This window comes from Triticum aestivum, chromosome 1A (genome assembly GCF_018294505.1).
Source record: "Triticum aestivum cultivar Chinese Spring chromosome 1A, IWGSC CS RefSeq v2.1, whole genome shotgun sequence".
Taxonomy (NCBI): Eukaryota; Viridiplantae; Streptophyta; class Magnoliopsida; order Poales; family Poaceae; genus Triticum; species Triticum aestivum.
Window position 1 is genome coordinate 485,255,481 of NC_057794.1, and position 11,580 is coordinate 485,267,060.

The 11,580-nt window shown below is 42.4% G+C and overlaps 1 protein-coding gene across 1 annotated transcript; it reads right to left on the reverse strand.

Moving 5' to 3' along the window:
- Positions 1–424: 424 nt before the first annotated feature.
- Positions 425–1,581, reverse strand: LOC123153283 (uncharacterized). Its single transcript, XM_044572499.1, has one exon. It carries the CDS (start codon positions 1,523–1,525, stop codon positions 425–427), a length of 1,101 nt encoding a protein of 366 aa, XP_044428434.1. The 5' UTR covers positions 1,526–1,581.
- Between the last annotated feature and the right edge of the window lie 9,999 nt (positions 1,582–11,580).

The window sequence follows — 11,580 nt, forward strand, 5'->3', positions numbered from 1 at the left end:
TGTGCCGGGCCGGGCCATGACCAATGCACATTTTATTCGTAGCAACAGAGTGAATCGTTTCATAATCCAAAAATTGCAAATTAAACCACATCTCACTTGTAACCCAAAGCACGTCTGACAAATATTGCAAATAAAACCTGAACATCGTACCATCCGTGCTGACTGTATAAATTAAGGGAATGTCTAGGGCACATCTAGATGTGCCCTACTTATTGCACATCTAAGTGAGTGAATCAAGTATGAAGAGGAAAAGAAAAAAGAAAAAGAAAATATCTACACGAATCTCAACGTAAGATCAATGATATAGGACTTAGATGTGCAATACTTATGGCACATCTAGATGTGCTTTAGCAAAACTGATAAATTAAATGGTCGAAAATTAACAGCTCTTATTCCTGCTACAAAGCACATAGTTTTGTTTGGATCAGTGCGGACTTGGCATGATCCAAGAAGGCCACTGCCAGAATCTACCACACATGCACTTCAACAGGTTCCCGTACGAGAGATCCTGGGTGGTGAGGTCGTCGAGGTCGAGCACCGAGACGGTGTACCTCCCATAGACGTCCAGCCCGTAGTCGTCGTTCACCATCTCGTGCGAGCTGGCCACGTACACGCAGTTCCTCCGCACCCCGTTGAGCCCGCCGGCCTCCACGCAGAAGCCGCGGAGATGGTCCACGAACAGCGCGCGGTTGCCGATGCCGCCGCCGGCGACCTCCGACCATCCGGCCGCCAGGCCCCGGCTGTCCGCGCGGAAGACCTTGAAGAGGCCCCCCGAGCCGTATGGTGCTACTTGGAACAAGAGGTGCGTCCTGACGATGAGGAGCAGCTCGCCGGAGGACACGACGAGCGTGGACTCGGGTGTGCACCAAGCGTGTCTGGGCGACACCAGATCTGGTGGCTCGACTACGGCGGTCACGGCGAAAGTTGCGGCGTCCACGGCCGTGACCCTGCGGGCTCGCCCGTCCAGAAGGTAAAACGTACCGTCGTCGTAGGTGATGCTGCTGACGGCAGCCGTTTGCGAGGATCCGGCGGCGCTCCATGACCCGCCGTCGCCCGGCAGCTTGCAGAAGAACACGCCTTTGCCCGGCGAGATCATGACGGCGCCAGGGGACCGATCCCATACCATGTCACGGAGGATCTTCTCATATTCGCCGTGGAAGAAAGGCGGCAGCGCGGGCAGGCTCTCCGACGCGCCGGTGAATGGTTGCAGCAGCGTGGCCGAGAGGTCGTTGGCCACGCCGAGCGTCCAGCCGCGGGGCGAGGCGAAAAGGAAGGAGCGGCCGCACGCGGCGGGCATGGGGGTCTCCTTGATGCTGTCGTCGGCGGGGGACCAGAGACGGCGGTCGGCGCGGGAGTAGCTCTGGGAGGGCAGGAGGAGCAGGGGGGCGCGGCGGCGCGCGGCGTGCTCCGCCGAGGCCGAGCGCCAAGATGGGCACACCGAGCGGAAGCGCGCGAGGTCCACATGCTCGGTGATCCTGTCGGCGATCCCGGCAACGAGCTCGGCTGGCAGGTCGGACCAGCTCATAGTGTTGCCGCCTGCGAGCTTCTTGGATTGATGGAGGGTTGGAGGGGATAGTCAACCAAGTCTTCTTCTCAGCAAGTCACTATGAACACTATGGAGTAGTTAAGATCCCATGTATAGTAGTAGTAATCACTATGGACTCTATGTCTATCTTCCAGTTTAAACGTCTCTAATTTACTTCTACAGCTGTATCCTAGTGATTGGCGTCATCTTCCTGTAAACCATGGTCGATGCCTTTTTTTTAACTCATGCGGCTTCCTAATGGGTGAGATCAAAACTTTTTTTCTTCAAGAACAAGCAACACATTGCGTGTCATTTTTATCATTAAGAAGGAAAAGAGTCATTATAGGCAATTGGTGATGAATAAGAACATGGTCTTGTTACACCAAATGAAATGGACAAGAACGGTCTCCGCCTAACCCACTAAGAGCATCTCCAATAGCATATACCTACTCCCTCCGTCCTATAAAGCGTTTTTTACACTAGATGGAGTATAACTTAAGCCAATAACCAAAAACCATCAGTATACGTTTTTGCAACAACAAAACTAGCTACACAATAGAAGGTGTCCGTGTGGTGTCTAACTAGTACTCGGGTCTTACATTAAGTTACATGGGAGATAATTTAGCAACATTGCATCATTGTAATTTTCTCAACAGAACCTAGTCTTCTCTTCTTCAATACTTCTTACTACATTAAATAGATTGATATAAAGAGTTATTTTGGATTTCATTAGTTTCTTGTGCAAGTTGTGTGTATATCTAGAGTTACTTTTCATCTCTATAAGTTCCTAGCCTTGTTTCCTAGGATGGAGCATGCTTCATCCTAGCAGTTCAAGGTGACTAGGGAAAGCCGCATTCCCTTCGATCTTCATCCTAGCGGATTAAATAGTTAAGATCTCATGTAGTAGTAATCACTATGGACTCGATCTATATCTATCTATTCCAGTTTAAACCTTCCTAATTTACTTCCACAGTTGTATCCTAGTGATTGGCGTCATCTTCTTGTAAACCACGGTAGATGCCTTTCTACCCTCAATAAATAAACTCGTGCGGCTTCCTAATGGGCGGATCTAAACCTTTTTTCAAGAACAAGCAGCACATTGCCTGTCATTTTCATCATTAAGAATGAAGAAAGCCATTACAAGCAACTGGTGATGAATAAGAACATGGTCCTGTTACACCAAATGAAATGGACTAGAACGGCCTCCGCCTAACCCACTAAGAGCATCTCCAATAGCATATACCTATATCTTAAGCCAATAATCAAAAACCGTCAATATGAGTTTTTGCAACAACAAAACTAGCTCCAACACAATAGAAGGTATCCATGTAGTGTCTAACTACTACTCGGGTCTTACATTAAGTTACCGAGGTAGTATTGAGTTAGACTAGAGAAGGAGATGATTTAGCAACATAGCATCTTCGTAATTTTCCCAACAGAACCTAGTCTTCTCTTCTTCAATACTTCTTACATTAATAGATTAATAGTACTAATATACATGAGTTATTTGGATTTCATTACTTTCTTGTGCAGATTTTGTATATATATCTAGAGTTACTTTTCATCTCTACAATTTCCTAGCCTTGTTTCACAGGTGGAGCATGCTTCATCCTACCAGTTAACCTAAGTGACAATCATATGTTCAGGACATTATAAAATCATATAAACCATTATAAAAACATATAAACCATTTCAACTCCAACACAATTCAAATTAAAAATGTCTTGATTGACTGGCCAGTTCAAAGGACCTCGACTTAGGGATACTAGATCATTGGTGGCGCGCGTTGCCGCGCCCATCCATTTGTACAATAGTATGGTAGGTAATTTGAACAAATTCATTAGTGGAAGTTAACAAAATGTGGGATGTTTTTAAAAATGATTGTACAAGCAAAATACTATACACCCTTAGGACATCATGTTCAAGCTGATTGGACCGCCAGGAACGATCGAATCACACAATCCGACAACCTAGAAAGATGAAGGCATGAGAGGGCTGGAAAGTGGGTCAGGTTTTTAGTGTCCTAAATATCATAATTCAGATGCAAGATATTGAAGTGAAAATTAATAATAATTATTATATAACATCATTGAAATGAATAATTGCTGCAAATTTTTCATATCAAATGTATCATACAATCTCATAAACCAAAAGCTTACTCTCGGCTCTAATCACAATCTGCAATTAGACTCCTGAAATGCCAAGCTTCAAGAAACACTATCAAACATTTAACATGCCTTATTTTTTGCAAGTCATTCTACCATATAAAGCAATTAGTACATCATTCAATGTTTCACAAACCCACAACTCCCCTTCATATACAACCAACACTCCAATATAACAGCAGTACCATTATTATCATCAAGCAACCTTCGTTCATCCAATGGACTGGAAGCACCAAAATATTGGGAGCCAATGTGGTTTGTGAGGCAGCTGTCCCTGAACATCTTTACCATTCCATTTGTTAATCAAGTGTCTGGAAGAATTATACATTACTATTATTATGCGTTCACGGAAGAGTGTACATTGCCATCATTCTCACAAATATTTTAATGTATGCTCAACCCTGCTTCCAAGAAACAATCATAGAGGCAAATCCAGAATTACAGAACATATGATACAAGAAATTTTGTAATGGTAAGACACATTATGCATAAGACGGTACTTGAAGCAAATATTTCAGCAAGTTAAAACAGTTCTATAGATACCTTGACATCTTGGAATGGTGCTAAACTTTATAACTTAGGGAAAACTCAATCACGGTCAGTTATGACAAAAATATCTTGAATTAAACCTCACTAAAGTGTGCAGCATACGCAACCCTTTCTGAAAAAAGTGACATGTAAAGTTGCTTTTGTATGATACAAAGTAGACAAAAACTATTGTGTTTGTTGGCAAGGTTAACTGAAATGTATCCAGAGTGGAACTTAGTAAACCGCTGAAACTGTACAAACCGAAAAATGTTGAACGTATCCGCTCCAGGCAGTGAATTAATGTTAACTGGGCATATGTAGAGTTATAAAGTATAAATGACCACTGGAAGCCTGCTGCTCAAATTGTACTTTGCAGTTTGGCATTCCGACAATACTGTTATATCAATAACCACATATGCAGTGTTCGATGAGCAGGAAATAAGTACTTACATGAAAGGAACCATGTAGTTCAATTTTCTTCCAACTTCGCCATCTAGAGCAAAGAAACCATGAAGCTCTATTGAGCAACCTTGGCCATCATGTACATTATATTGAGGGTTTGAACATTAAGGTGGAGCTGTACCAGCAACTATGGATTAAGAAGTCAAGAGAGAACATAATGTATAACACCGGTATAATCAGTTTAGAATGAGTGCACCTCTACTTCATCAGCTAAAGCTACTTACAGATTCTCAATCTTTCAAATGGACTACACATACAACTATGGGATGCCCGTTCTACTTTCTAGTTGTTTAATTGACCATTATTTGAGAAGCCTAAACAGAGAAACTACAACAATTAACTAATGAAAAATTGGGCACATAATATGTTGTAAAAGAGTTCACGACTTTTCTATGGGAAATCATCCAGTACTTATTTTGGTCCGCTTATATTTGACTTAATTGTTCGGCCAAACACAAACAATAAGAACCAAAGAAGAACGGCAGAAAAGAAAAGTCACCTTAGTTTTTAGTTTCTCCCACAACGTCATCTATTGATACATGGAGCTTGAACCAAACCAAGCCCTGGCACACCAAGAAGAAGCGCAACCTTCACCAATAGCCGCATAAACCGAATAATTTGCTAGGAACAGGACAACTGTTGGGGAACGTAGTAATTTCAAAAAATTTCCTACGCACACGCAAGATCATGGTGAAGCATAGCAACGAGAGGGGAGAGTGTGATCTATGTACCCTTGTAGATCGACGCGGAAGCGTTGACGCAACGTAGAGGAAGTAGTCGTACGTCTTCCCGGTCCAACCGATCCAAGCACCGTTACTCCGGCACCTCCGAGTTCTTGACACACGTACAGCTCGATGACGCACCCCGAGCTCCGATCCAGCAAAGCTTCGGGGAGGAGTTTCGTCAGCACGACAGCGTGGTGACTATCTTGATGTTTAACCGTCGTAGGGCTTCGCCTAAGCACCGCTACAATATGATCGAGGTGTAATATCGTGGAGGGGGGCACCGCACACGGCGAAGGAACGATTACGAAGATCAACTTGTGTGTCCTAGGGTGCCCCCTTGCCCCCGTATATAAAGAAGCCAAGGGGGGTGCGGCCGGCCCTAGCAGGAGGCGCGCAGGAGGAGTCCTACTCCTACTGGGAGTAGGACTCCCCTCCCTTTCCTTGTCCAAGTAGGAGAGGGGGAAGGAAGGGAGAGAGGAGAGGAAGGAAAGGGGGGGGCGCCGCCCCTCCCTCCTTGTCCAATTCGGACTAGGGGGAGAGGGGGCGCGCGGCCTGCCCTGGCTGCCTTTCCTCTTCTCCACTTTAGGCCCATGAGGCCCATTAACCCCCCGGGGGGTTCTGGTAACCCCCCGGTTCTCCGGTTTTATCCGAAACTTCCCCGGAACACTTCCGGTGTCCGAATATAGCCGTCCAATATATCAATATTTATGTCTCGACCATTTCGAGACTCCTCGTCATGTCCGTGATCACATCTGGGACTCCGAACAACCTTCGGTACATCAAAATACATAAACTCATAATGAAACTGTCATCGTAACTTTAAGCGTGCGGACCCTACGGTTCGAGAACAATGTAGACATGACCGAGACACGTCTCCGGTCAATAACCAACAGCGGGACCTGGATGCCCATATTGGCTCCTACATATTCTACGAAGATCTTTATCAGTCAGACCGCATAACAACATACGTTGTTCCCTTTGTCATCGGTATGTTACTTGCCCGAGATTCGATCGTCGGTATCCAATACCTAGTTCAATCTTGTTACCGGCAAGTCTCTTTACTCATTCCGTAATACATCATCCCGCAACTAACTCATTAGTTGCAATGCTTGCAAGGCTTAAGTGATGTGCATTACCGAGAGGGCCCAGAGATACCTCTCCGACAATCGGAGTGACAAATCCTAATCTCGAAATACGCCAACCCAATGTACCTTTGGAGACACCTGTAGAGCACCTTTATAATCACCCAGTTATGTTGTGACGTTTGGTAGCACACAAAGTGTTCCTCCGGCAAACAGGAGTTGCATAATCTCATAGTCATAGGAACATAAGTCATGAAGAAAGCAATAGCAACATAATAAACGATCGGGTGCTAAGCTAATGGAATGGGTCATGTCAATCAGATCATTCACCTAATGATGTGATCCCGTTAATCAAATAACAACTCTTTGTCCATGGTTAGGAAACATAACCATCTTTGATTAACGAGCTAGTCAAGTAGAGGCATACTAGTGACACTCTGTTTGTCTATGTATTCACACATGTATTATGTTTCCGGTTAATACAATTCTAGCATGAATAATAAACATTTATCATGATATAAGGAAATAAATAATAACTTTATTATTGCCTCTAGGGCATATTTCCTTCAGTCTCCCACTTGCACTAGAGTCAATAATCTAGTTCACATCGCCATGTGATTTAACATCAATAGTTCACATCACCATGTGATTAACACCCATAGTTCACATCGACTTGTGACCAACACCCAAAGGGTTTACTAGAGTCAATAATCTAGTTCACATCGCTATGTGATTAACACCCAAAGAGTACTGAGGTGTGATCATGTTTTGCTTGTGAGAGAAGTTTAGTCAACGGGTCTGCCACATTCAGATCTATAAGTATTTTGCAAATTTCTATGTCAACAATGCTCTGCATGGAGCTACTCTAGCTAATTGCTCCCACTTTTAATATGTATCCAGATTGAGACTTAGAGTCATCTGGATCAGTGTCAAAACTTGCATCGACGTAACCCTTTACGATGAACCTTTTGTCACCTCCATAATCGAGAAACATATCCTTATTCCACTAAGGATAATTTTGACCAATGTCCAGTGATCTATTCCTAGATCACTATTGTACTCCCTTGCCAAACTCAGGGCAGGGTATACAATAGGTCTGGTACACAGCATGGCATACTTTATAGAACCTATGGCTGAGGCATAGGGAATGACTTTCATTCTCTCTCTATCTTCTGCCGTGGTCGGGTTTTGAGTCTTACTCAACTTCACACCTTTGTAACACAGGCAAGAACTCCTTCTTTGACTGTTCCATTTTGAACTACTTCAAAATCTTGTCAAGGTATATACTCATTGAAAAACTTATCAAGCGTCTTGATCTATCTCTATAGATATTGATGCTCAATATGTAAGCAGCTTCACCGAGGTCTTTCTTTGAAAAACTCCTTTCAAACATTCCTTTATGCTTTGCAAAATAATTCTACATTATCTCGATCAACAATATGTCTTTCACATATACTTATCAGAAATGTTGTAGTGCTCCCACTCACTTTCTTGTAAATACAGGCTTCACCGCAAGTCTGTATAAAACTATATGCTTTGATCAACTTATCAAAGCGTATATTCCAACTCCGAGATGTTTACACCAGTCCATAGATGGATCGTTGGAGCTTGCATATTTTGTTAGTACCTTTAGGATTGACAAAACCTTCTGGTTGCATCATATACAACTCTTCTTTAATAAATCCATTAAGGAATGCAGTTTTGTTTATCCATTTGCCAGATTTCATAAAATGTGGCAATTGCTAACATGATTCGGACAGACTTAAGCATAGATATGAGTGAGAAAATCTCATCGTAGTCAACACCTTGAACTTGTCAAAAACCTTTTGCGACAATTCTAGCTTTGTAGATAGTAACACTACTATCCGTATCCGTCTTCCTCTTGAAGATCCATTTATTACCAATGGCTTGCCGATCCTCGGGCAAGTCCACCAAAGTCCACACTTTGTTCTCATACATGGATCCTATCTCAGATTTCATGGCCTCAAGCCATTTATCGGAATCTGGGCTCATCATCGCTTCCTCATAGTTCGTAGGTTCGTCATGGTCAAGTAACATGACCTACAGAATAGGGTTACCGTACCACTCTAGTGCGGATCTCATTTTGGTTTACCTACGAGATTCGATAGTAACTTGATTTGAAGTTACATGATCATCATCATTAGCTTCCTCACTAATTGGTGTAGTAGTCACAGGAACAGATTTCTGTGATGAACTACTTTTCAACAAGGGAGCAGGTACAGTTACCTCATCAAGTTCTACTTTCCTCCCACTCACTTCTTTCGAGAGAAACTCCTTCTCCAGAAAGTTTCCGAATTTAGCAACAAAAGTCTTGCCTTCGGATCTGTGATAGAAGGTGTACCCAACAATAACTTTTGGGTATCCTATGAAGACACACTTTTCCGATTTGGGTTTGAGCTTATCAGGATGAAACTTTTTCACATAAGCATTGCAACCCCAAACTTTGAGAAACGACAACTTTGGTTTTTTGCCAAACCACAGTTCATATGGTGTCGTCTCAACAGATTTAGATGGTGCCCTTTTAACGTGAATGCAGCTGTCTCTAATGCATAACCCCAAAACGATAGTGGTAGATCGGTAAGAGACATCATAGATTGCACTATATCCAATAAAGTACGGTTATGACGTTCGGACACACCATTATGCTGTGGTGTTCCATGTGGCATGAGTTTGTGAAACTATTCCACATTGTTTTAATTGAGGACCAAACTCGTAACTCAAAAATTTGTCTCCGCGATCAGATCGTAGAAACTTTATTTTCTTGTCACGATGATTTTCCACTTCACTCTGAAATTCTTTGAACTTTTCAAATGTTTCAGACTTATGTTTCATCAAGTAGATATACCCATATCTGCTCAAATCATCTGTGAAGTTCAAAAAATAGCGATACTTGCCGTGAGCCTTAACACTCATCGGACCGCATACATCAGTATGTATTATTTCCAATAAGTCAATTGCTCGCTCCGGAGAACGGAGTCTTAGTCATCTTGCCCATGAGGCATGGTTCGCAAGTCAAGTGATTCATAATCAAGTGATTCCAAAATCCCATCAGCATGGAGTTTCTTCATGTGCTTTACACCAATATGACCTAAACGGCAGTGCCACAAATAAGTTGCACTATCATTATTAACTTTGCATCTTTTGGTTTCAATATTATGATTATGTGTATCACTACGATCGAGATCCAACGAACTATTTTCATTGGGTGTGTGACCATATAAGGTTTTATTCATGTAAACAGAACAACAATTTATTCTCTTACTTAAATGAATAACCGTATTACAATAAACATGATCAAATCATATTCATGCTCAACGCAAACACCAAATAACACTTATTCAGGTTCAACACTAATCCCGAAAGTATAGGGAGTGTGCGATGATGATCATATCAATCTTGGAACCACTTCCAACACACATCGTCACTTCACCCTCAACTAGTCTTTATTCTGCAACTCCCATTTCGAGTTACAAATCTTAGCAACTGAACTAGTATCAAATACTGAGGGGTTGCTATAAACACTAGTAAAGTACACATCAATAACATGTATATCAAATATACTTATGTTCACTTTGCCATCCTTCTTATCTGCCAATCACTTGGGGTAGTTCCGCTTCCAGTGACCAGTCCCTTTGCAGTAGAAGCACTTAGTCTCAGGCTTAGGATCAGACTTGGGCTTCTTCACTTGAGCAGCAACTTGCTTGCTATTCTTTTTGAAGTTCCCCTTCTTCCCTCTGCCCTTTTCTTGAAACTAGTGGTCTTGTCTACCATCAACACTTGATGTTTTTATCGATTTCTACCTTCATCAATTTCCGCATTACGAAGAGCTTGGGAATCGTTTTCGTTATCCCTTGCATATCATAGTTCATCACGAAGTTCTACTAACTTGGTGATGCTGACTAGAGAATTCTATCAATCACTATCTTATCTGGAAGATTAACTCCCACTTGATTCAAGTGATTGTAGTACTCAGACAATCTGGGCACATGCTCACTAGTTGAGCGATTCTCCTCCATCTTTTAGCTATAGAACTTGTTGGAGACTTCATATCTCTCAACTCGGGTATTTGCTTGAAATATTAACTTCAACTCCTGGAACATCTCATATGTTCCATGACGTTCAAAATGTCTTTGAAGTCCCGATTCTAAGCCATTAAGCATGGTGCACTAAACTATCAAGTAGTCATCATATTATGCTAGCCAAACGTTCATAACGTCTGCATCTGCTCCTGCAATAGGTCTGTCACCTAGCGGTGCATCAAGGACATAATTCTTCTATGCAACAATGAGGATAAACCTCAGATCACGGATCCAATCCGCATCATTGCTACTAACATTTTTCAACACAATTTTCTCTAGGAACATATCAAAATAAACACAGGGAAGCAACAACGCGAGCTATTGATCTACAACATAATTTGCAAAATACTACCAGGACTAAGTTCATGATAAATTTAAGTTCAATTAATCATATTACTTAAGAACTCCCACTTAGATAGACATCCCTCTAATCCTCTAAGTGATCACGTGATCCAAATCAACTAAACCATGTCCGATCATCACGTGAGATGGAGCAGTTTCATTGGTGAACATCACTATGTTGATCATATCTACTATATGATTCACGCTCGACCTTTCGGTCTCCGTGTTCCGAGGCCATATCTGTATATGCTTGGCTCATCAAGTATAACCTGAGTATTCCGCGTGTGCAACTGTTTTGCACCCGTTGTATTTGAACGTAGAGCCTATCACACCCGATCATCACGTGGTGTCTCAGCACGAAGAACTTTCGCAACGGTGCATACTCAGGGAGAACACTTCTTGATAATTAGTGAGAGATCATCTTAAAATGCTACCGTCAAACTAAGCAAAATAAGATGTATAAAAGATAAACATCATATGCAATCAAAATATGTGACATGATATGGCCATCATCATCTTGCGCCTTTGATTTCCATCTCCAAAGTACTGTTATGATCTCTATCGTCACCGGCATGACACCATGATCTCCATCATCTTGATCTATATCAATGTGTCATCATGTGGTCGTCTCGCCAACAATTGCTCTTGCAA